Below are 27,768 nucleotides of genomic sequence, written 5' to 3'. Positions count from 1 at the left end.
AGGCTACTTTGTCCACTTCTATCTGGCTGTTCTTATTGTTTATCACTGAGGATATCTTAAACTGTTTGTCTTTTCTACGACAGAGGAACCTCGATTATTCGAATATCGAATTATCCAAAGGAGATCTCTAGGTCCCGATAGAAACATTACATCAAAGACGTGTTTCCAACACTGGTCATGTCTTTTGTTTACAGTGATTAAAAGTGAACTCGGCTTATTGAAATGCTGGCGAGAACAGTCCTGGACTGATGGGAGCCCAGGCACCATCTCCAAATGACTGACCTCCTGCCTCTCTCTCTCTCACCACACTTTTCCTGGAGTTCTATACAGATGTGGGACAAAGAACTGAATATCTGTCTATTACATTTACAGAGGAACCTCAATTATCCGAACGAGATAGGTGGGCACTATTTTGTTTAGATAATCGATTGTTTGGTGAATTAATTCAATGCCTTTCCTCTGGGGCTCGGAGTTTTCTGTTAAATCCACTCCCCATTCCCAGATAATCTCTCCAACATTGTCTTGTGCAGGGCAAAGGGGGAACCTGTCAAAACGTTGTGGTAAAAAATTGTGCGTGTGCCTGTGTGTGCGCATGCGCGCTATTTGGAGACTCACCCCACAAAAGGCGGCAGCAGCAGCCTTGTTGGTGTCCAGTCAGACTGCTCCGGGGAGGGGAGCAGGGGTGGGTGGGCGGGGGTGGACAGGGGGCAGTGTTGGATGGGGTTGGGGAGCAGGGAACGGTGTTGGACGGGGTTTGGGGTACGGACGGGTGGGGGATGGTGTTGGATGGGATTGGGGCCAGGGCTCATGCGTGGTGTGCTGCTGCCTAGTCTTCTGAATGGGGAGTGGACTTAACAGAAAACTCAGAGCCCCAGAGGAAAGGCATTGAATTAATTAACCAAATAATTGATTATCTGAACGAAATAGTGCCCATCCATCTCGTTCGGATAATCAAGGTTCCTCTGTAAATGTAATAGACAGATATTCAGTTCTTTGTCCCACATCTTCAGACATGTGCTCCAACTTCATTAAATTCCTGAGCTAAAGGAGTACTTAGAAACAGGTGGAGTGATGTCTGACTGTATTTAGTTCATATATTAATTCATAGCGTGCTCTATTCTACAAGGAACTTGCATTCTTTATCCTCAAGTCCAGCATCCTTTAACAGGAGCTTTATTTTTGTGTGGAAGGATAAGATCACTTATAAAATCATACAATACCAAACAGGCCCATCACCCATCGAGTCTGAGTAAACAAAATACTGCACTAAATCTACACTTGCGCGCACTTTCCAGCACTTGGCCCATAGCATTGAATACTATGACATCTTAAGTGCTCATTCAAATACCCCTTAAAAATTGGCAGGTTTCCTGCAGCAACTATCCTTCCATATAATGCAATGCAGATTCCAACCTTTGGGTCGAAAATCATGTCTTCAAATCTCCTCAAAACCTCTTGCCTTTGACCTTAAAATTGTGCCTGATGTTATTAACCCTTCTAGTAAGGGGAACAGTTGCTTCCTTTCATTCTTGACCATGCTTTTCATTATCTTATACACGTCTGAGCCTTCTCTGCTTTAAAGAAAATAATTCAAGATTATTCAGCTTCTCTTCATAGCGGAAGTGCTAATTCACATACAGCACTCTAGTGAATCACCTCTGCATCACCTCCTGTGATTTCACATTGTTCCTATTGTGTGGTGACCAGAACTGTACACAGTACTCTAGCTGTGGCCTAACCAAAGGCACATACAGTTCCAACAAAAGCTCCCTGCTCTGATAATTCATGCCTAACTGAAAAAGGCATGTATTCCATACTCATAACATCACCACCGGAAATGACATCACCACAGGAAATGACATCAACCCAAGGAACCCTAAACATATAAATAGAAACTGGGCCATACCACCAGTGCTTTCTCCACAGACACACTGATGACGTTACCTAGTATGGTGACAAAACGTCTGAAAATGAACATTCTAGCTTAGCAAGCAAACCTTCATCCAGAACCTCAACCTGAGCTACAAATGTTCTCAAAACTCTTAATTGCCCTATAAATCTGTCCTGCTACCTTCATTGATCTGTTGACAAGCACCCCAAAATCCTTTTGTTCTTCTGAGCTTCCTAGTCTCCTGCCATTTATTGAATGCTTCCTTGTCTTTTAACTCTTCCAAAGTGCATCACCTCACATTTTTCAGTGTTCAATTCAATCTGCCACTGGTGTGCCCATCCGATCAATCGGTCTCTATTCTCCTGTAACCGAAGACCTTCTTCCTCATTTCAACCACTCTTCATCGTTCATGTGGATAGCCAATCTTTGTGTCATCCACAAAGTTACTTGTCATTACCCCACATTTTCTTCTTGAACACTTATTCATACCATGAACAATAATGGATCCAACACTGGTCCCTGTTGTACACCATTGGACACCAACCTCCATTGTTCATGCAATTTCCATATAAATCCTCTTCTTATCAGTCAGACTCTTATTTGCAGAGGTCAATAACATTTCTTGGACACCTTACTGAGAATATCCAGGTTTCCTCAATGGAATACAATAACGTCCAGATCTCATGAATTGAAAGTTGACAGTTTAACTGAACACAAATACTTCATCATTCATCATGTCCTAATGCATTTTTTTTTCTTGTTTTTATCAAATCATTATTCGGTAACAATGTTGTGTCACTCTGGAAGACATCAGTACTTAAGAAATGATGTAGTCCTGCAATTTCACAGGAGAGAACCAGTTTCTTTAAAGATAAAATCATGAGACCATAAGACATAGAAGCAGATCTAGGCCATTTGGCTCATCAGGTCTGCTCTGCTTTTCAGTGAGATTAAGGCTAATCTGATAACTTCAACTCCATTTTCTTGCCTTTTCCCAAGGCAGGAATTATTACTGAATCTAAAATAGGTCAAGCTATAGTATTCTTTGATCTTATTTTTAGCTGTTTTGTCTAGAATTTCCAAATAACAGTTCAGCCAACTGACACCACTCAGTATTGAGATACAACCACTATCTGATATTAAACGACTGAATGTATCAACAACAAAGATATTCATCTACTTACTTGTCACGATCCCTGCAGATTTGTGCATGATCTGAAAGCTTAAACACTAGCAGACTCTGGAATTTCTAGCTTGAATTTCTTTAGCCTTTTATGAAATCGCTCCACCTGCATGACATGTTCTTCCATGCACTGATTGTCCATCTTATTAAATTTATCAAATATTAACAATACTTTGTAGGCTTCCAATAAGTCATCCTTTTTGTAATTCTGTCCATAACTTATATTGAATCTTCAATTCCTGTTCAATATTCAGGTTTTCTTTATATTCAGTTCCAAAAATACTTTATTTCTAGTTTTACTCCTTCCTGGCAAGGATAAAGTCAAAACCATACCTTGCTTCTTCTTGGTTAGAGAAGTGAACTGAGACTGCATTTTCATGTCATTCTCCACTGCTTGTATGGTTCCAATTCTGAAAACACCAGTAGATAATCATAATTTGTGAACCTGAAGCATGACACAGCTACTTCATTCTGAAAAATCACCAGGATCTTTGCTTCTGCCAAAAACAGGAGTTACCTTCTGCCTTTTTTATCTTTCCACCTGAAGAAATCAAGGTTAATCATCTGCTATCACATCTCATAAATCGATATCTAGATGTTGAATTACGCAGCAAAAGTCTTTCAGAGATTTACAAGGGCTTATTATAAATCTATAGTTCGGCACAAATATCAGTTTCCATTTTTGCCTTCCGAACCTTTTCCCTCTATAGAAGCCAACACCCCTTTGAGGAAGAATACAACTCTTAAATACAAAGTCTCATCACCTGCTTTCAATACAATGCTGGAGCTGTTCTGTTTGAGCTGAAGGGGCTTGCATTTCTAATCCTGACAACTATTTCTCTGAACATCATTCCTGTTTGCTCCATGACCCCCATCCATCTCAGCTTCTCAACTAAATAACTCCACATTGGCAAACCACTAGCCTCACCACATCATGCCTGCTCTTGGAGCAACTCAGCCACCATTTTAGGCTTTCAATCATTTACTTTGGAGCTGATGGAGATCTTTGAGTTGCATGTTTTTGCCAGGCCACTTTTAATGCAAGGGCATCCATATATCTCATTCTTATGAAGGATCCTCAAACCCTGTCACAGTTAGGGAATGTGGTTTTATTGAAGTAGGTGGTGGTGTTTGCTTACTTCCCTGCTATTTGTGATTAGCCTCCATTTGCATCTGTTGGAGACACTTGAAAAGCTTGGCATCTTCATAGATGCTCCTTCTCCCCTTTGAAAGGTCTTAGGGTAGAGAGCCTACGAATTAGTGGAGATATGGAATATTCTTCAGGAAGAATTTGAGAACATTCTTGAAGCGTCTTGTCTGCCCTCCTGGTAAACACTTGCTATTACATAGTTTGGAGTAGATAATTAGTTTTGAATATCTAGTGTCAGGCAGGATCAGATTGGTAAAACAGTACAGGAGTATATCATTTGGCCCTTCAAGCCTTCAAACCATCTAATATAATCATGGCTGATCTAGTTGTGGTCGCAGCTTCACTTTCCTGACTGCATTCTATAATCTTTGACTCCCTTGTCTATAAAAACAAGGGAGTCAAAACTTATACCAGTAAATTTAAAGAATTAGCCTCCACCAGCTTTTTGGAAAGAGAATTTCATACTTTTATTACCCTTTGAGTGAAAAAAAACTTCTCATTTTGATCTTAAAAGGGATACCTCCTATTCTTAAATAATGTCTCCCAGTTGAAGTCTCCCTCCTAGGGAGAAATCTCCTTCTGGTGTGCATTAAATTCAGCTCCTTGGCAATGACTGCCCAACCATTGTGTTCTTTACTCTCAAAAATAAAATGTATCCTATTAAAATCTGAAAGAAATTAAAGAGCCTAAAAAACATAAAACAAAATCCATAATGTTACCATTTTTCTTGCTTATTTTCCAATTCTGCCAATACTACTGCCAAAGACCTTTCACTATCACTTAGTCTTTGTTTTTGCCTCCTGTAATGTATCTTATAATGTATTATTTTGCTATGTTTTCATACATTTGCAGCCTGATGTTATAGTGAATCTATGTACTATTGTTCTACCCATCAGTAGCATTTGATGACATCAACACAATCAGATGCATAGTGTTGCTGAAGTGGTGCACACTGACTTATAAAAACACAATGACTTATTGGGAAAAATGTCGATTGATAATTTACATTAACTGAACATGTATTGAAGTGAAAGGAAATCAATGAATGGTAACATTCACACAAAAAAGGCAGGAAATGAATGAAAGAAAACATGACTGCTAGTAGATAGAGAGGCAACAAGAAAAATGTTTCATAATCATGGATTCAAGAGACAAAAAGGTGACAAATAACACAAGGGACTGATACTGTGACACAAAGTTAGGAATTTTTCCCAAAGAAGTATGCAGTCTTGCAGAATTTGAGCCTGTGCTTGATGTGATGAGACTCAGGGTAGCATTTTATTACCAGAAGCAATTGAGAGGCTGCTACTAGGATGATTGCCGAACTGAGAATGTAGTGGGCCAGCAACCTGCAAGACTTGGCAGTGCCATTAATGGCTACATAAAGATGTAGACGGCACTTTTATGTTGAGATGCCCTCAAAGGCCAGATAAAATTTTAATTGAATGTGTTGGTCTCATACAAGCAAACCCATGTTCAGAGGGGTGTACTTTTCACTGTCAGTGCTGGTGAAATCTGGTAGAAGGCCATCATGACTTATCTGGCTGTCTCCCCATATTGTAGTGGCTCCTTCAAATGCTGGTAAAATGCCAAGAGAGCCAGAAAGTGATCAATGATTGGCAATTAAATTGGTTTAATTGGCCAGTCATTAAAAAAAATCCTGTAGCAAGGGAAAACATCACACTGTCTTCAGATGCCTTCCACTGCCACTTTCACATCACAATCCTTCTCCAGAGGGCTGGTAAAATCCAGCCCAAGATAAGAAGTAGGTAACATAAAGAGAAAGAAACACACATTTTATTTTTATTAGAATTGTAGATGAATCTTTTCATCTACGTGTGAAGTGATTTTTTTTAAGTTACAAGGCATTTGCCTTTAATTGACTATTTACATTCAAATTACCTGGACATGGATGGTTCCAACAAAGCAACAGATTGCATTTTCATTTGTTGAACCTCAGAATGAAATTTTTCAACTTCTTCTGCTAATCGTTCCTGTAAAAAACAATAATTGAGGAGATTCAGTACTGGTATGATGCAATCTTTGTAAGCTGTAGGCCCCAAAGATTAGAGGATCATATCAAACAGCATATCCTTTTTATTGCTTACAACACAAAAGGGACTGGTCCTTACCAATTAATCCAAACTTGCAAAACTCAACCACAGCATCCATTGTTAGATGTGATTCGGCAATAAAACTACATTTTCTGGATCATCCTGAATGTGTGAAGAATTGTACTGCCAACCAATTTAGGTATGTTAATGATGTTTGCAGTATGTTGCAATTGTATGCACTAGAAGCTACATACATAAGTATTATACAAAACTCTGTTTTTTGCAGACAGAAAGAAAATCTAAACATGCTAACCGTGTTTTAACTCAACAAAATAGGTGGTAGCCATTTGCTGCTGCAATTGTCAGGGCAATGGTTGACTGATTAGAGTCAATCTACCTGGTACAGAATTTAAACTAAGCTTTGCAGTTAGTTGTCAATCATCATTAACATGTGCATTCTCCATGGCAACACCTCTACCGATCAGCATTCTTCTCTCATTCAGTATAAATATTGATATTTTCCTTAAATTTGCAATGCTACAGAAGACCCTGACAAGTACAAGACAAAAAGCTTCAACACAATGTGTCTTTTTTCATCAACACAAAAGTAATGATGGCCTTATTGCTACCACTATAATTCCAGGAAGTTATGTCATTCATGAATAACATAAATGTTATCATAACAAAATAACTAGATGGAATATTAATGGGGGAATTGGAGGCATTGTGGAAAAAGTTCTGGAGTAAGGAGTTATGAGAGAGTTCGTGTCCGATCAGAAGTACTTCCAGCAGGCACTCAGGATGAAGGAGGTAGGTGTAAATTCATTCATTCCTAGAATTGCCATTATCTTGCCCAGATAGACTGCCACTTTTCCCAATATCAGAATACCTGACTGACTGCAGTTACGTGTGAACAGAAAATGGCAATGAGGCTGACACCCTTATTATTAATACTTGATGTGCTAAATTACCTCAGAGGAGCCAGTTGGTTGTTACGTGTTTTCCAACTTCAGTTTCATCTGGCAGTGAGTCGTTTGGTGGCAAGTTTGACTTGGGCATCTGACTTTAACCTAACTATACCTAAAAGTTCAATTGGTAAAAATTTGCAAGTCGTGTCTCAATAGATATCCTAAAACAGGATGTGCCACTCTGATGAAGCAGGTGTCAACTTTGGGTAAGTGACAGGGTTAAGTGATTTCAAAACCAATGCATCATACCTCAGCTCTTCAGTCCGGCCACATTGAATTACGAATGTTTATTAGATAATTAAACAACTCACTCAATGATGACGAAGCACAGCATATCATGCAAAAGATAAGGCTGAAGCGATTACAACAATGTTCAGCCAGTAGTGATGAGTGGATATCCACCTTGGTCTCCTCTGGAGGTTCATGGCATCACAGATGCCAGTCTTCAAACAATTTGATTCATTTAATGTGATGAGAAGAAACACTGAAAAGGTTCTGGAACCTGAGATTCAGCAACAGTCCGAAAGACCTGTGCTCCCGAACTTGCCATACCAATAGCCAAAACACTCCAGTACAGCTACAACACTAGCATCTAACCAGCAGCATGGTAGCATGTCCAGGTATGTTCTGTGTACAAAAAGCAGAACAAATCTCATATTGCCAACTACTGCTCCAACAGTGATCATCAATAAAGTGGTGGAAAGAGTTATCAACAGTGTTATCAAGCAGTCGAAGAGTGTGGTGCTGGAAAAGCACAGCCAGTCAGGCAGTATCCGAGGAGCAGGACAGACAACGTTTTGAGAATAAGCTCTTCATCAGGAAGTGTTACCAAACAGCACTTGTTTAGAAATAATCTGTTCACAGGCACTCCGTTTTGTGTCTGTAAGGCCCACTCAACTCCTGACCTCATTACGGCCTTGATTTAATTATGAAAAAAAAAATCTGAATTCCAGAGAAGAATTCAGAGTGACTGTCCTTGACACTAAGGCCACATTTGAATCAGTGTGGCATCAAGGAGGCGAGCAAAATTGAAGTCACCAGGAAGTGGAAGAAAAGCTCTTTGCTCATTAGAATCATAGCTAGTACAAGGAGGATGGTTGTGGCTGGAAGTCAGTCATCTCAACCCCAGATCAACAGTGCAGAGATACACAGGGTGATGTCTTAGGTCCAACCATCATCAGCTGCTGCATCAATGCCTTTCCCTCCATCATAAGGTCAGAAGTGAGCAGGTTCACTGATCATTCCACAATTCACAACTTCTTGGGTAAGGGACAAGTCCATGTCTAAATATAACAAGTCCTTGATGATAGCCAAACTTGGACTGACAAGTGGCAAGTAACATTTGCACAAAATGGCAGGAAATGACCATCTCCAAGAAGAGAGAATCTAATCATTGCACTTTGTCATTACCTTCTCAGAATGCCACTTATCTTTATCCTAGGGATTATCATTGACAAGAAACTGAACTGGACCACCATATAAATACTGTGGCGACATGACAAAATCAGAGACTAGGTATTTTGTAATCAGTAACTCACTTCATGACACCTCAAAGTCTATCCATCATCTATAAGGCACACGTTGGGACTATGAGGGCACACTCTACACTTACCTGAATGTATGCAGCTCCAACAACATTCAAGAAACTTAACATCATCCATTACAAAACAGCTTATTCAGAAACATTTAGTCCCTTCATCGCTGAATCACAGTTGCACCAGTACATATCACCTACAAGACTCCTTAGACAGCATCTTCCAAACCTGAAACCACTATCATTTAGAAGGACAAAGGCAACAGATAAATGGGAACACCATCATGTGCAAGACTCCCTCTAATCCACTCACTGTCCTGACTGGAAATATATTACCATTCCTTCAGTATCGCTGTACAGAAATCCTGGAACTCCCTCCTTAACAGCACTGTATGTGTCCTAACACCCCAAGAAATGCAGTGGTTCAAGAAGGTAGGTCATCACCATCTTCTCAAGGACAACTAGGGTGGGCAATAAATGCTGGTCAAGCCAACGATGCCCACATCTCCTGAATGAATTTTTAAAAACCATGCTTATCAAAATTCATAGCAACATTCAGCTTACAGTTTTATTACACAGTCCAATAACCCTTCTCTTTTAGGTGGCTTTGATATAATTGTGACAGCTAGGAGACCCAAGTTATACTGTTAATTGGAAATTATTTCAGTTGCTATTGAGCTAAGTGGCAAAAAAAACCTGCATATGTTTTAATTTTTCACAAGTACTTTATGTTTAATATTACAGTAAGAAAATAAATTATTATTCTTAATCATTGATATCTCACTGAAACTTCACATCTATTATGTGTATTCAACAAGTATTGTTCTTATGTATTAAAGATATTACCTTATCATGAAGCGACTCCTCTAGTTGTTTCCTTAGTAGTTCAGATTCTTGAATCAACATGTTCTAAGGTAACAAAGCATAATTATTTGTAAAATAAGTCACAATGGCAAATTTGATCAAACAGTACATTTACATTTGTTATCAAGATTTGTATATGAAGGACTTCAACAGTTGGTATATATTAAATTTCTACGACAAACCATTTCATACATTTAATGAAGTGTTAAAAAGCTTTCTCACTCCAGTTCATTAATAATGGTTTCATACTATTAAAGATGCCAATGAACTATTCTGTGCTCTTATTGAAATATGCAAATACTTTATGTATTATAATCATGAGATTCCTTTGACATCATAACATGCTTCCAAATCAATGCCAACAGTAGCTAAAGTGGAATTTGTTAAAAAGAATCTGCGGTCAGTGGAAATATTTTACTGTTCTCTACCCTGTCTTTTCCTGTTAATGCCTTGAAGACTTTGATCAGATCATCCTTAATCTTCTAAATTCTAGGAGGAGGGATAGTGGCACAGGTGTCATTGACAATGAGCTGGCTCAAGACTGATGGGCTCTCTTTAAATTATATCTTTATTTTTCTTATTCTTAAAATATTCAAAATGGCATTGGATTATCGCAACAGTGGAAAAGCTTATCACTATATTTTACTGTTTTTCTCACTGTAAAATACAAGTTACAATAAAAATAGTTCATTCATAACTTAACCTCTGAATACCAGATATCATACTTATAAATATACATTGTACTCCTCCAAGGCCAATATATCCTTGTCAAGGTGTGGTGCCCATATCTACTCACAATACATCAAGTAGGGTCTAACCAGGGTTTCGTATAGCTGCAGCATAACATCTGTGTCCTTATAGTCCACTCCACCAGATATAAAGGCTGGTATCCATTAGCATTTTTGATAATTTGCTGCACCTGTTCATGGCATTTTAAAGATCTCTGCACCTGAACCTCAAATCTCTTCAGACATGCATTGTATTTAACTTCATATCATCTAGAGAGTACCCAGATATATTCTTTCTTGGTCCAAAATGGATAACATTACACTTGCATACGTTGAAATCCATCTGCCACAATTTGCTCATCCACAAAGCAAAACATTATAAAGTAATATTGATAGACTATCTCGATACTTTCTAATTTGCCACCTGTCATCAGAAAATTTAGATATCTGACTTTCAATGGCATTATTCAAGTTATGAATAAATAATATGAATAATTTAACATAGATTATTGTGGTACACGAGTCACATCTTGCCAGTTTGAGTACCAACCCTTTATCCCTACTGTCTGTCCACTGCCACTCAACCAATTTCCCAGTCATGTCACTAATTTGCCCTCAATTCTATGGGCTTCTACCTTACTTAATACTTTCTTATTGGGAATTTTATCAAATGCTTATGGAAGTCTAGATAAACAACATCTATAGACATTCCCCTGTCTACTAGCACAGTCACCATTTCAAAAGATTCAATGTGGTTTGTGAGGTATGACACACCTGTCACGAATCCATACCAGCTCTCCCTGATAATCTGAAACCTTTCCAGGTTTTCAGTTACCCCCCATCCTTGATTATTGACTCCAACAGCTTCCCCACCACAAATGTTAGATGAGCTAGTACATTATCTGGTCAGATATGACACCAATTGTTAAAGTTTACTTGAGAATGTAACTTTGAAAAAAGTTTGCAATTTACATATGAAAGAACTGAAACCAATATGGTCACTCTAAAAGATGAGAGACTTTACAAACCATTCAGGTTTTTTCAATGTATAATTTCAGTTACATCACACTGTAAACTTGTGCTATAAATTCTGTGTCTTACAATCTTATTCTCCATAACCACCTGATGAAGGAGCAGCGCTCCGAAAGCTAGTGTTTCCAAATATAAGTGTTGGACTATAACCTGGTGTTTTGTGATTTTTAACTTTGTACATCCCAGTCCAACACCGGCATCTCCAAATCATGTCTAATTCCCTGGTTTTCATCGTTCATCATTTTTAAAAAGCAGAATGACATGCAATGTTCCAATCCTGAGGGATAACTCCTGTATCTAGGGAACTCTGAAAGCTTATAACTGCGGTATCCACAATGGATTTTAACACACTCAGACAGAAACTGTCAGGTCCTGGGGATTTGGCACATTTCAGTTCTATTAATTTCCTCATTACCAATGTTTTATTTATGTTAATTTTATTCAGTCCCAGTCCCCAATCCACTAATTCTTCTTGACTTCCAGCAAGCTATCCTTCCTACTGTAAATTGGGGCAAAATAATTATTCAACATATTTGCCACTTCCCAAAGTTATTGACAATATCCCTACTTTCAGTCTTTAATAGGCCAACATTGATCGTTCCTGACCACCTGCTTTCCCTTTGTGTAACTATAAAACTTCTTATCGATTTTTATGTCCCTTGCAACTTTCCTTTCAACATCCCTTTTAGTAGCGAATATAAGCTGCTTTGTGGCCTTGCTCGTCTTTGTATCAGATTAGATTAGATTACTTACAGTGTGGATACAGGCCCTTCGGCCCAACAAGTCCACACCGACCCGCCGAAGCATAACCCACCCATACCCCTATATTTACCCCTTTTTTAACCTAACACTATGGGCAATTTAGCATGGCCAATTCACTTGACCCGCACATCTTTGTGACTGTGGGAGGAAACCGGAGCACCCGGAGGAAACCCACGCAGACACGGGGAGAATGTGCAAACTCCACACAGTAATCATTCCCATTTGACAGCATCTGCGCTGAGTTTTGCATTTCTGTAAGCCTTTTTAGTTTTATATCGTCCCTTATCTCTTTAGTTACCCTAGGCTGTTTTTACTGTGAACAGTGCTTTTCTCTCTCAGGGGCTTAAACTGTTTTGTATTGTGTTAAATATTTCTTTAAACATCCTCCACTGTTCTTCAATTGTTTTTCGCACTAACAAATTTTCTGTTTACTGTGGGCAGCCTTTGTCTCATCCCAGCCTTCCTTATATCTTAAACTCTCGTAGTTGATTTGTGCCTTGTGCTTTCAAATATTACACTAAACTCTTTCAAATCATTGTTTGATAAATGTTCACACACAATTAGGTTACTAATTAAATCTGGCTCATTACTCATTATTACAAGATAATGCATGGCTTAGAAAGGGTGCACGCTGGGAATTTGTTTTCGTCAGGTGGGGATACCACGACCTGTGGGCACAGCCTTAGAATTAGAAGGGGTCAATTTAAAATGGAAATGAGGAGACATTTCTTCATCCAGAGAATGGTGGGCCTGTGGAATTCATTGCCACCGAGCGCAGTGGAGGCTGGGATGTTAAATGTCTTCAAGGCAGAGATTGATAAATTCTTAATCTCGAAAACAATTAAGGGCTACAGGGAGAGTGCAGGTAAGTGGCATTGAAATGCCCATCTGCCATGATTGAATGATGGAGTGGACTCGATGGGCCGAATAGCCTTACTTGCATTCCTATGTCTTGTGGTCTTATTATTATAATATCCAACATTGCATCCCCGCTTGTTGCATCCAGGACATTTTGCTGTCGGAAACAATTCCAGATATGCTCCAGAAATTCACTATCTTTCTGACAGGTTATAGTCTGCCTCTCCCAATCTATTAAAATTCAAATTCTCCCCATGCCTTTCCTGTACACTTGTCTAATATTTATACAATCTAGCGCTTTATGGCTGCTACTGGGGATCTATAAACAACACCTATTACAGTTTTAAAATCTTCACAGTTTTTTCAGTTCCACCCATATGATCTTCACTAGATGTTTTTCCCTTATTATATCCCTCTTTACCACTGAATTAATTTTGTTCCTAATCAGTAAGGGTACTCCATCCAGCAGTCACTCTACCATTTTTCCTATCTGTTTTGTAAATCTACCACCCTTGTAAATTAGTTCCAATCTTGAGCAACCTGTAGCCATGTCTCAGAATGGCTAATACATTTTTATCTCCAATTTAAATTTGTGCCTGCAAATCATTTGATTTGTTCATTACGCTCTGTGCGTTTGTGTACAGAACTCTTATTTGGGCTATACAACATAACCTGTCCCTCAGCACTGATGCTTTATTTACTTATTCATTATTTCTCTCTTTTGGTTTAATTAATACCTATCCTGAGAAAGGCAAGGAGAAAATATCTGGTGAAAATTATGGGGTCGAACCTTACTTTTTTTTTGTTCACGTGAGAGTAGTGTTGAGTTTTTTTGGACAGAGTGTCTCAGGAGACTTCTGCCAAGACCTTGTGCCGTAACTTAACAAACACAACCTATTGACTACCTGCCCACCCAGAGTGCCCCTTACATTCGTTTCCATCTGCCTCTTCCCACATGTAGTTCTTAGAACAAATCACCACTCTGCAGATATTTGCCAAAAGACCAATCCAACCAAGCTATTAAAAGGCTATTGTACCTTGACGATCCTGATGAACCGTCACTGGACTCAAAACATTAACTCTAATTCTCTCTCTCTCTCTCTCTCTATACAGATGCTGCCAGACCTGCTGCATTTCTTTAGTACTTTCTGTTATAGGGCAAACCAGTGTTGCCCATCACTGGCAGTGTACTGTTACTGCATCTACACTATTATGGCACCACACTCTAAGTCACCACTGCTCAGTTCACAGTGCCCACTGCAAACACACAGCTTGTCATTGTCCAGAAGGAAACATCACACACAGCCATGCAGTCAGTCAGCTCCAAACTTGAGTTTTTGTTTAAATTTCCAGACAGCAAAAAGAAACTAAAAAAAAACAAAAAAGGTTGAAAGTCTGCCCTCACATTGCAAACTAAATGCTGCCATTATGACCAACGACTATTTTATAATGCACTATTGTCTCCGCACCCAGATCGATATCTATTTGAACCAGGTGTGAATCACATCCTGATTGCCTCATTGTGATCAATTCAGCTGAACTCTGTCAAATAGAAGGAAAGCTTCTTCTTCTCCAATGTCCTCATTCGCCTCTTTGGAAAACTGTTCCTAGTTCCCCTAGTTTCTCAGCATTCCAGCACATCACCTCATTTCCTGCTCCAATTGGTCACAGTGTCTGGATAATGCAGCACATTCAATCCTGATCACAATGGAAGGTTCTTTGCAGACTGGTTCAAGCAGCAGTAGAGTATTTTCAACAGCCCTCTACACTGCTCCTCTAAAGGCCTGGTCAAATCTTTGGGTGCCATTATATCAGTGTTCTGCATCAGTTAGGAACTGTACAATTATGATGTGAACCATGGTTGCAGTGGACTTCCATCAGCCCCAGTAACCAATATTTTAAGGCACCTGGACCCTCAAACACATGAGGTACATGAGAGTGCTCCAGAAAATAGAAGTTGTTGCAGCTGACAGCATAGCACACACACACCCAGAGGACAAAGAAGCTTATTGGGTTGCTTGGACATGGACTTTTTCACATTCCCACATAGTTGGTCTCAATCCTCTCCAGTTGTCTCATGGATCTTCTCCTCACAAGGGGAGAGAAATCAAATATCAGCTACTCTGTCTAGACCCTCTCTGCCCAGTAATGAGACATTTTCTCCTTCAATGAGACAAAAGGAGGGATTGAGTGAGGTGAAAATGGAGGAAGACCATTGGAGGTGTTGGAATAGAAGAGGGGTGAGGTCCTCAATGAATTAGTAGGAAGTGAAGAGGGCAGGAAGGGTTAATAGTTTAAGAAGATGAGGTGGATAACAACCATTGAGTAGAGATGCCACTCACAATCTGAGTATCTTGGATTATTAATCTTGGGGTGATGTTAATGTGCAGTGGCAGAATTAGATTACATGTGAGTGAACAGTAAAAAGATAATGGCACTTACAATCTAGAGCTGTATAGCATGGTCATCTGTTCGTCCATGCTGACCAGACACCTGAAATAAATCTAGTCCTGTTTGCCAGCATTTGAACTGTATCTCTCTAAAACCTACCTATTCATATACCCATCTCGATGCCTTTTAAATGTGGTATTTGTACCAGCCTCCACACTTCCTCTGGCAGCTCATTCCATACACAGACCACCATCTGTATGAACAAGTTATCCCTTAGATCCCTTTTAAATCTTTCCACTCTCACCTTAAACCTATGCCCTCTACTTTTGGACTCTCCTACCCTGGGGAAAAGACCTTGACTATTCACCCTATCCATGCCCGCATGATTTTATAAACATCTACAAAGTCAACGCTCAGCCCTGTTGCTCCACAGAAAATAGCCCCAGCCTATTCAGCCTCTCCATATAGCTCAAATCCCCAAACCTTGGAGACCTGTGAAATTAAATACATTATTTTCTTTATCCAAAAAGGACCATTTCTTTCATTTCACAGTTACTCTACATTGGTTAGTAGATGTGTTCCATGAATTTGTCGAATGATTGCTGAATATTCCTTTTCATCACACAAGATGAATGCCTTAATTTGGGCTCCATTGAATAGAGTTAGCTTTATTGCCAAGTGCACTCAAATGAGGACTCGCCTCCCACATTGCCCTCTAGTCTGGGACTTGCCTCCCATGTCGGCCTCCAGTCCAGAACTCATCTCCCATTCTGGCTTCGGCTCCAAGACTCAACACCCAATCTGGGATTTGCCTCCAGGACTTGCTTCCAATCCAGGATTTGCCTCTTGCAGCGGTCTCCAGTCTGGAACTCGCCTCCTGTACTGGCCTCCGGTCCAGGATTCACCTCCGGGATGTACCTTCCTCTCTGGTCTGGCCTGGGAATCGCAATCCACACCGGCCTGGTCTGGGACTTGCCTTCTATGCCGGCCTGGTCTGGGACTCTCCTCAGACAGGCTCCGGTCTGCAGGTCAAATCCTCCATTCCACTCCAAGTACAGGCAGTTTTCCTATAACACCATAGTTGCATTCTCTTGCGACACTGTGTTATAGAAAATCGTGCAATAGAAATAATGGAGTCCATGGGAAAAACAAGGTTGGGGTGAACCACCAAAAATACCAGTAAAAATTGAAACAAAAATATTAGTTGTTAGCCTAACACAAACTATAGCACAGTCTAAGTAAATGTTGACCTGTTGTATGGTAATATATAGTGCAGGCTTCAACTGATTACTCTCGACTGGCATCTATATCTGCTGGCTGCACTACATTCTAGCCAGTCTTCTGATCTCATCCAGTGGTAACACTGCACAAGTCAGATCCCAAAATGAAACCTGGCTTGACATTTCAAGGGCTTAATCTCTTTCACTAAGTGTGAATTTTGTCAAGTTTTTCAGAGGGTTTCACATCAGGATGCTTGGGGACATCTATCACCTTAATTTACAAAGCCCACCTGATTTATTACCCAAACCACTTCTCTCTCACATTCTAGCACCATCATATCATTTGGCATTTCCAAAACAACTCACCACTTCCTGGATATTCCAGAATTGACTAACATCCGTGGTGCAGCACCATCTTTAAAAAGATATTGTGCACCCAGTCAAGCGCTGTCAGTCCAGAGCAGCCTGCATGGTTACTGACATTGGACCTGGACGTGGCAGACAACAGAAAATTGGTGCCTCTCTTTGTGGGCAGGGACATAGTGATGCTGCTGATGGCATGGGGTGATGCAGAGGCAGGATGTCCTTTTCTCCAGGACAATAGACGACACTAGTCTTCTGGAACCATACCAACTTGGACCAGGGTTAGCATCCAGGCCAGTGCAGGCTAAACCATCTGAAGGAATGCTCAGAATGTAGGAAGATGATCAATGACCTCCTCCACTTTGCCAATGAAAGTGTCACCATCTTCTCATTGATACCTCACCCTATCTCTGCCACTGTACCCACCCTTTCCTGCAACATCTTCCCCACTCACTATCATCCTCGCTAACATCTGATCCTGAATATCTTCTGCACAACCTACTCATCCCCTCAGGACATCTCCACACATGCACCAGAAGTAACAGTGTGCCACCCACCTTTCTCTCCCACACACACTATGTGTCAAGTTTCTTGACTCTGACCACCCTGAGCAGCTGACTGACCATGTCCAAGCCCCTGTACTGGTAGCTTTTTGCAACTGGTTACCATTGTGATTGGTCATCGAAAGAGATTCACACGAGTTTGCAAATATTCTTTAACATCTAAACATTTTTTTTTAAACAAAAAGAGATAAAAGCTCTTAACACAAACAAAAAGGCCAAGTTTCAAACTGCTCCTCAACACTGTCCTTTTACTGTCAATTCCAGTGAAATTTCACTTTTATCTCAACTCTTTAGGTTTTTAAATTACAGATTGTTCCCAGCATCTAGTTCTCAGGCTGTAGAGACATTTTCACAATGCTTTTTCCAAATCCACTACCACAAACATTTCACAATACCTTTCATGAAGCTCTTCAGGGGAAAGGGCACGAGCAGGCTGATCATGTGATGCTGACATGGAGTCCTATTCTCCACACAGCATGACACCTAGCACCGGGGATGAGAATCGCGTAACAGCGAACGGAGTTCGCTTTATGAAACAAATGTTGGCAATTCACAAATCATGTTACAGACAAATCATATTTAATAAATGTGTGTTATGGGAGGACTACCTGCAAGTTTAAAGTAAAAATTTTGAAAAAAATTCAGAAAGGGAAACAAAAGAGAAACAGAAAAAGTACATAGGACCTCTGGCTGAAGCATCCTATTCTGCTGCCATCTCAATATTAGATGGTTCATAATCATTTAAGCACACGAGTATGATTAACAAAAAGTCAGGCCTAACGAGAATTCAGCAATTTCTAATACTGTTTCAGACTAACTTCCATGTCAACATCCCAAAAGTAAATTATTATTTTGAAATTAAACATTAATAGTTTGAATACCATATCAAATGTTTTAAGTATTACCTTGTCTTCCAATGCAGCCATTCGCTCTTTTAGATGCAGTTGAAGTCGCTCATTTGACTCTGTGAGCAATCTGTCCACTGTGTCAGACAGTCTCTTATTGTGCTCTTCATTCATTTTCTCTCTTTGATGGGCCTAAAGCGTGAAAGTTAAAAAAGCAGTTTTGGAAAACATTTAAATTTATACTGAAAGTTAATCACAAGCTTGAATAATTACACTTCATAATTTATTTGACAAATCCAAGAAAACAGCAATTTATGTACTATAATCACTTGGTGATTCTGTCATTTATTCAAACTGGATTCAGCCAGTACTGTGGATTAATCTTTTTGCTATATAGTGTTCTATATTTTATTACAATTTAGCAAGACCAATTTGTCTTTATATGGTATTGCGTTTGTCATGAAACCATTTTTCATTTGATATGCATTTGGACACAAATTTTCCAATTAGATTGCTTCCTTATATTTTCATTGTCTTTTGATTCCACTTATTTGAAGGCATCAACTTGTCGCTAATTTGCTGGTGACATATTTTAGTTTCAGACCGAATATCCCAGATTTGCAATGATCATTACAGTCTTGTATTGTTCCTATTGTACTTGTCTAAACTAAAAACTAATGGAATCCCATCAGTACACTACAGATTTTCTCATGTGTTCTGAATCCAAAGTATGAGGTCAGGAAAAAAAAAGTAAATTTTAAATGTGATATTTTATGAAAAGAATAATCTAAGTCAATTTGTTTTGAGCAGCAATTTCTAAAATCAGCAGTGGGTCACAAGAACAGACAATGGAATAGTACAACACAAGTTGAAGTTGAGTAGATTGGAACTGTGCTCACTTGAATTTAGAAGAATGAGAGGTGACCTTGCTGAAACATACAATATTCTCAAGGGACTTGACAGAGTGGATGCAGAACAACTGTTTCCCTTTGTGAGAGTGTACAGGATCATAGGGCATAATCTCTGAATAAGGGGTCATATATTTAGGGCAAAGATGATGAGGAATTTCTTCTCTCAGAGCATACTGATTCTGTGGAATTATTTACCATAGAGGATTGAGGCTGGGTCACTAACCATCTTCAAGACAGAGATAGACAGATGTTTCATCAGTAAGGGAATTAAGTATTGTCGGGAAAAGGCAGGAAAATGGACTTGAAGATTATCAGATCAGCCATAATCTCACTGAATGGTCTAGCAGACTTGATGAGCTGAATGGCCTTCTCCTGCTCCCACTTCCTATGATCTTATGTGTTGTAATTTATTTGTTAATAATAGATGCTAGCATTTTCCCGATGACACATTGGACTAACTGGCTTATAGTTTCCTGCTTTTTGTCTCCCTCCCTTCTTGAACTGGGGTGTTACATTTATGTTTTTTTTAATTTGCTGGAACCCTTCCAGAATCCAGTGAGTTGTGGAAAAGTTGGAGCAATGTCACCACTTTCTCAACAGTCACTTCCTTCAAAACTCTTGGATGTAGGCCATCCAGTCTGATGATTTGTCTGTCTGTCATTTATTAACTTGTTAAATACCTATACTTTGTCCCTCACAAAAGTGACTGTTCCAAGTATTTTCATTCCAAACTTTGCTTTTCTGAAACTTTTGGGACATTTATAGAGTTTTCTACCATGAAAACTGATGTAAAATATTGGTTTAAATTATCTGCTATTTCCCTGTTCCTCATCCTCCAAAGATCCTACATGCATTTTAGCTACTTTCTTTTTACATACCCATAGACATTCTTGCTGCCTTTTTCTTGTATTTCTTGCCAATTTAGTTTTATAATCAAGTTTCTCTCTCTTTATTAGCTTATTAGTCATTGTTGCTCATTCCTGAAAAATTCCCATCCTCTGACCTACCACATATTGTCTACCTTAGTTTTTGATTGCATACTCTCCTTGACTACCATTGTTAACATTTATGTTGGTTTTGATGGTTCAATTTCTTTTTGATTGGAAGAAATTATTGCACAGTTATGATTTTTTTTACTGGTCTGCCTCATCTACTTTTGTACTTTGTCCATTTTCCCTGTAGAGTTACTTCATACCTCAGTAATTGCCCTTATTTATGTTGAAGACATTGGTTTGCAAGCCGAATGGTTTCTCTCAAACTCTAACATAAAATTCTACTATATTGTGATCACAGCCTCCTGGCAGATCCTTAAATATGAGATCTCTTTTCATACAATACAATAGTGCACAGGAACAGGTCCTGTGGCCCACCAAGCTTGTGCTGATTCCTAATGCTTATTTAAACCCCATACTTATTGCCCATGTGTGGCTTCTATCCCTCTGTTCACCTCTCCTCTCTCACCTCTCTTTGATATTTTTAACCTTCTCTTCAACTGAATCCCCTCTCCACTAGAACATTCTGACAGGTGAGTATAAAGCATTTTCTTAAATCCCACTTTTAGGTAGCATTGATTTGTTTTTAATGTTATTCATCAGTGGAATTTGTCTTTCAAATGCAAGTTGTCCCTTATATTGACCAGTCTTACTAATTTGTTCACAGACTTTGCAGTTTTTTTCCAATGGAAAAGGCACTACAATGCATTGAAAAATGTTATAAGATGTCCTGTTAGGCAGTGCTGTCATCTGTTTTGCTGTGAGTTAAATGGGGCTGGCTGATAAAAAACAAACAGCTACAGCAGTTGGAAAAAAAATTAAACATGTGCTCCCTTACATTTTTCTCCCCCAAATCATGGTGGTTGTATTTTAAAATTTTTTTTAGAGTGAGACAAAAAATGAAGACAGCATTGTGAATAGACAGTACTATTATATATTTTTTCCACCACCAGGAAAACACTTGTGTGACCTATTGAATATTTGCAGGTAAAGCCTGTTAAGAACAATGCTAACATCAAGGGACGGTGTGGAGAAATGGAGGAGTCTAAATCAAATGGAATTGGAGGGACAAATAAAATAGTATATCCCCTGCAGTGCCCACCTAAGTGTTACAAGTATTACAAGTCTTATTCACATTGCACAATATATCATTTTCTTAGTATCCATGAAATGAAGGATTTTACTAAGTGGTGAGAAGTGAAAAGTAACATAAAGCAATTTCCATCGTTAATGTATGGAATGTGAAGCACTGGGTGAGTGGCTATTGGAAAAACATGGGGGACATGACGGTGATATTGTTAATGGAATGGGCTATGGTGATTGATGATTGCAAGGGTATTCAACATCCCAGAAAAATAGGCAGAGACAGGGATACACCACTGCACCATAAGAGCCCTGAGACTTGAAACTCATCCAATTATTGTCAAAGTATCTCAAACATTAGCCTTACACAGGAACCACAAATTAAATTCAAAATACAGTACCGTCAGCATATTTCCCAAGTCTGGGAGTAGAAACAATCCATTCACAACCATTTATAGAAGCAACCCTTAAACTAGAAATACAACGAGTAAAAATGGAAATAATTAATGTAGTGTAATCTAGGTTTCACTCTTTTGTCTCATTTTCTTAATATGACTTACTCTCTGAAGTTCCTGATTCTTTTCTTCAAGCTGAGTCTCTAAGTGCCTCAAACGTTCTTCTATACTGCCATGCCTCTCTTCAGCCTGTAACACAAATTGAAAAAGCTGAATAGACCTCAATTTTATTTTACCCAAGTCAATGTACATGTGATTACTTTAAACAAGAAAGAAACAAGCCAAGCTCAAGCCTACGCGGTCCGAGGACTCATGTTCAGATTTAAGCAGGCAGCTGGAGATAATTGCTTAATGTTTGTGAACTTGTAGTCTATAACACCTAAGCATTAGCAATATTTTCTTATACATTTCAAAAATATTTTCATGAATGAATGAGTTCAGCCATATGTAACAACATGCTGGATTTTCATGGTTAAATCAAAATCCTGCTATTTTTAACAAATCAAGCTTGTCAAGCACAAAGCTGCACAATGAAAAAAATAACAGAATCTAATTATCATCCAGCAAGACTACCTTCCTAAGCATGGTGATCATTTCTTGCAGGTTTGCTTCCAAAACATAGGGATAATCATCAGATGAAGTAGAAGAGGTTGGGTCAGACTGACAAGTCAAGGAAAAGAGGGACAAATCGAAAATCAGAACTAAAGACACAAATGCTTAATAAAATACAACACATAATGTTGAAAACAAAAAGAATGACTAAAAAGCCATACACTAACTGCACAAACAGTAGCATTTCTAAAATCATGACAGTTATACAAAAATAGTTAATTACATGGAGGTTCACCAACTGAAACAAATATCAAAATGTTGTTGCAATGTTTTCGCTTCTGTAATTAATTTTTCTCTAGCAAGTTCAAAATGTAAGCTGGGGTTCAATGCAAGTTTATGGAGGGAAAACAATTTGGTCACCTCTGTGAATAAAAACTTATTGCAAATGATGGATGCAACATTTTCCTGTAATCATCTGCTAATTGTTTAATATAAACATTTGTTTATTACTGTTCTGCTTAGGACCATTTAGTGAAATGTTACTGAACAGAAACACTGATTGGAATTTAATCCCCACTGCCCTGAAATTGGTCTGGGAGATGATATGAGGGTGGAAAGGGGAAATGATCTAGAAAATTAGGCATTGTTGAGATCACTTGGCCACTTCAGGCTACGTAATTGCCTCATTGTCAGTGTTGTAAAAATGATGGCCTTTGATCATCAAGCTGTACCCTAAACTAGGATATTCAGATTGCAGGGGCTAGGAACCCCAATGACAGCCTTCAGATTGCCCAATTAGAATTAAATCTCTTTGAGGCCTCTGGTTATGGCTAATTGCTACCACCCCTCTAGCTGCTAGATGGGCACATCAAATCAATCAGTCATTAATTTTTTTCACTAATGCTGTCTGCCTTGCTGAGACTTCAAAACACTTTCTGTTTGTATTTCAGATTCCCAGTATTTCCAGTAGTTTGCTTTTACAAATAATTTATTGATGGTATAATACTTTCATAATCACAAATCTTCTACTAATATTGTTTACCATATATCGTGGTATACTTGGGTTAGTTTATATCCATACCGATAACTATTGTGGGACTTAAACATTTAAAATGTCCATCCAAACATTAAACAATGTACATCATAGAGTAAAACAATCCACAAAGGACTTTAATTATGTGCTTCAGTTGAGTCAGTAGGTGAACTGCTTAATATTTACTTAGTCATATTTCAATTCTTGTTTAGATTACTGTTATAACTATTTCCTGAATAAATAAATAACCTGAACTTATATATTTTCTTTCAAAAACTCAACATGTTGAACAGGCTCAACAGACCACTAGGCCTACTTTCTCTCCTTTTTCTATGATCAAAATATTTTGCTGGTAATTGGGTAGTTTTGAAATATAGACACAGTTAAAACATAAGTAATGTTAGATTTGTGAACAGTAAAGTCAAACAAACAGCAATGAGATAAATAACTAGAAAGATTGTTTCTGGTGATTATTGAGTGATAAATTTAGAACATAGAACATTACAGCACAGTACAGGCCCTTCGGCCCTCGATGTTGCACCGACCTGTGGAACCAATCTGAAGCCCATCTATCCTACACTATTCTATTTTCATCCATATGTCCATCCAATGACCATTGAAAAACCCTTAAAGTTGGCAAGCATACTACTGTTGCAGGCAGTGTGTTCCATGCCCCTACAACTTGCTGAGTAAAGAAATTACCTCTGATATCTGTTCTATATCTATCATCCCTCAATTTAAAGCTATGTCTCCTTTTGCTGGCCCTCACCATCCAAGGAAAAAGGCTCTCACTATCCAACCTCTGATTATCTTATATGTCTCTATTAAGTCACCTCTCAACCTCTTCTCTCTAATGAAAATAGCCTCAAGTCCCTAAGCCTTTCTTCATAAGACTTTCCCTCCATACCAGGCAACATCCTAGTAAATCTCCTCTGAACCCTTTCCAAAGCTTCCAAATCCTTCCTATAATGCGGTGACCAGAACTGTATGCAATATTCTAAGTGTGGTTACACCAGAGTTCTGTACAGCTGCAGCATGACCTCGTAGTTCCGAAACTCAATCCCTCTATCAATAAAAACTAATACACTGTATGCCTTCTCAACAACCCTATCAACCTGGTGGCAACTTTCAGGGATCTGTGCACATGGACATTGAGATCTCTCTACACATCTACGCCACCAAAAATCTCACCATTAGCCCAGCACTCTGTATTCCTGTTGCTCTTTTCAAAGTGAATCACCTCACAGTTTTCTGCAATAAACTCCATTGCCACTTCTCAGCCCAGCTCTAGAGTTTATCTACATCCTTCTGTAACCTGCAACACCCTTCAGCACTATCCACAACTCCACCGACCTTAGCGCCATCCTTCTACGGCCTCATCCAGGTCATTTATAAAATTGACAAAGAACAGTGGCCCCAAAACAGATGCTTATGGTACACCACTAGCAACTGAACTGCAAGGTGAACATTTCCATCAATCACCACTCTCTGTCTTCTTTCAGCCAGCCAACTTCTGATCCAAATAGCTAAATCACCCTCGGTCCCATGCCTCCGTATTTTCTTTAATAGTCTACTGTGGGCAACCTTTTCAAACGCCTTACTGAAACCCACATACACCACATCAGCTGCTTCATCCTCATCAGCTGTTTGGTCACCATCTCAAAGAACTCAATAAGGTTTGTGAGGCATGATCTACCCTTCACAAAATCATGTCGACTATCCCCAATCAATTTATTCCTCTGCAAATGACTATAAATCCTATCTCTTATAACCTTTTCCAACACTTACCCACAACCGAAGTAACGCTCATTGTTCTATAATTACCAGGATTGTCTCTACTTCCTTCTTGAAGAATGTGGATGAAGATAATGAGAGAGGCACTTCGTGAACATAGGATCACTTACATCCATCTGACAGGGCAGAACGGATCTCAGTATAATGTTTCATTCAATGGTTTGCACTTTCAACAGTGCATCACTCCCTCAGTATAGCATCAAAGTGCAGTCTGAATTGTGTGCTTAAACTTCTAGGTTGGCTTTTGATCCTATGGTCTTTAGACTCTGAAGTAAAAGTGTTGCCACTGAACCAAGCCTCGAACCTTTAACAAGAAATTCAACTGCTCTTCATATAAAAAAAACTAAAAATGGGCAATTTCCTTCATCACATTACCAGTTACTTCATTTAATTTTACTTGGGTTATATAGGAATTTTGTGGAATTTATGCGACTCTGTGAAAATCCAATCCAACATTTCAAGTCAATGACTTTTCATCAGAACTGATCTCTCTTTAAGGAAATACATGGCCTCGGGAACTTCTGGATTAACATAGACATGGCGGCACGGTGGCACAGTGGTTAGCACTGCTGCCTCACAGCACCAGAGACCCGGGTTCAATTCCCAACTCAGGCGACTGACTGTGTGGAGTTTGCACGTTCTCCCCGTGTCTGCATGGGTTTCCTCCTGGTGCTCCGGTTTCCTCCCACAGTCACAAAGATGTGCAGGCAGGTGAATTGGCCATGCTAAATTGCCCATAGTGATAGGTAAAGGGGTAAATGTAGGGGAATGGGTGGGTTGCGCTTCGGCGGGTCGGTGTGGACTTGTTGGGCCGAAGGGCCTGTTTCCACACTGTAAGTAATCTAATCTAATCTAATCTAATAGATATTTTCCCCTTTGCTTCAGAATTTCCCTCTTTGGCATTGGCCCCTGCGGTTCAGCACGTGCCCAGTTGCACAGACTTAGAACATCTTGATCCCTCTAGTTGGGACTCTCCACTAATATCCCTGACTCCATCATTTGATCGAGCTCACATCTGATTGGAATTGTGTGTTCTCCCTTTTGGTAAATTAGGTGGCAGGGGCAAATTTAGTCAGCCATGAAGATCGTGAGTGGGGTCCATACTACTTTTGGCTTCTGCTCTCTACCAAATTCACGATAGGATGGCAGAACTGACATGTTTGCTTGTTTGCTCTTGTATCATCCCTTGTTCAAAGTCATTCAGTGCCTAATTAAGGGAAGGGTAATGGAAGAGGGGGATGTGGAAAAGATAGCTACTGAGACCAATGTCCTGTCTTGCTTGAGACCCATTCATTCCTCTCTCCCATGACCTCCACCACATTATGCACCTCTGGCCAAGGATCCACCCATGTGGGTGATAATTGTACCTAAGGGCGGCATGGAGACTCAGTTGTTAGCACTGTTGCCTCACAGCGCCAGAGACCCGGGTTTGATTCCCACTTCGGGCGACGATCTGGGTGGAGTTTGCACATTCTCCCTGTGTCTGCGTGGGTTTCCTCCCACAATCCAAAAGATGTGCAGGTCAGGTGAATTGGCTATGCTAAGTTGCCTATAGAGTTAGGTGCATTATTCAGGGGTAAATGTAAGGTAATGGGTCTGGCTGGGTTGTTGGGCTGAAGAGCCTGTTGCCATACTGTAAGGAATCTAATTTAATTGGTGATGCTACATTGAATCCTCAATTATAAGCATCTTGGGAGCTACCATTGACCAGAAACAGAACTATACCAACTATATGACTACGATGGCTATAAAAGTTGGTCACAGGATAGAAATGCTGAAGCAAGTAACCACCTCTGGTCTCTTTTCCACAAGACACAAGATGGTGAGTGATACAATTCTCTCCACTTGACTAGAGGAATGCAGTTGTAACAGTACTCAAGAAGTTTGATGACATCTCAGAAAAACAGCCTGCGTAATCAACATCCCCATCTACCAAACAAAACATTCACTCTCTCAACCACTGGTGCACAGTGGGAGCTATGCTTTTCATATTCAAAAATCTTCAACCATGATCCAAATCTGCAACCTTTACAAACAGGTGTAAGATCTTCATAAGATATAAGAGCAGCAGAAGCATCATGACCACGACCTGCCAGTTCTCCTGTGAGCCACACGTCATTCTGATTTAGATCTATATCATGTTTCTCCATGCAGAACTAAAATCCCAGAACTCCTTCCCCAATAGCACTTCCCCATCTACACCCTAAGGCAACTTTCCACCACCTGCTTAAGGGTAAATAGGGAAGGGTAATGAATGCAGGCCTCATCAATGATGCCCAGAATCAGGAAAGCATACAATTAACAATGAGAATATTGCTCATATCTTCTGTCTTCATTGACATGTTATCTTTTTGGTTTGCGAATGGACCCCACTCTTTCCTTAGCTATTTTCTTGCTCTTTATGTATTTCTAAAATATCTTTGGATTTTCCTTGGTTTTATTCACTAAATTTTGTGCTTTCCTTTTTTTTTATAGATACTTTTATTGAAAATTTAACATATTTTTACAAGTTTACAAATAAAAAAACCAAGTATAAACATTG

At 39.3% G+C, this 27,768-nt stretch overlaps 1 protein-coding gene across 8 annotated transcripts in view; it reads right to left on the bottom strand.

Annotated features, from left to right (window-relative positions):
* Positions 1-27,768, bottom strand: part of ppfia2 (PTPRF interacting protein alpha 2) — a 543,269-nt gene that overhangs the window by 153,390 nt on the left and 362,111 nt on the right. For all 8 annotated transcript variants that reach the window (XM_087997151.1, XM_043709676.2, XM_043709677.2 and 5 more), the window contains 4 exons: positions 21,953-22,036; positions 18,467-18,598; positions 9,627-9,689; positions 6,127-6,218 (listed from right to left, as the gene is read on the bottom strand). In XM_087997151.1, the coding sequence (XP_087853277.1) occupies positions 6,127-6,218; positions 9,627-9,689; positions 18,467-18,598; positions 21,953-22,036 (371 nt within the window). The remainder of the gene's footprint in view (positions 1-6,126; positions 6,219-9,626; positions 9,690-18,466; positions 18,599-21,952; positions 22,037-27,768) is intronic.

Source organism: Chiloscyllium plagiosum, unplaced genomic scaffold (assembly GCF_037043375.1).
Source record: "Chiloscyllium plagiosum isolate Xiang-an unplaced genomic scaffold, Cpla_swu_hap1 HiC_scaffold_19, whole genome shotgun sequence".
In the NCBI taxonomy this organism is placed as follows: Eukaryota; Metazoa; Chordata; class Chondrichthyes; order Orectolobiformes; family Hemiscylliidae; genus Chiloscyllium; species Chiloscyllium plagiosum.
Note: the sequence above shows the minus strand (reverse complement) of the source record. Positions and strands in the feature narration are given on the sequence as shown.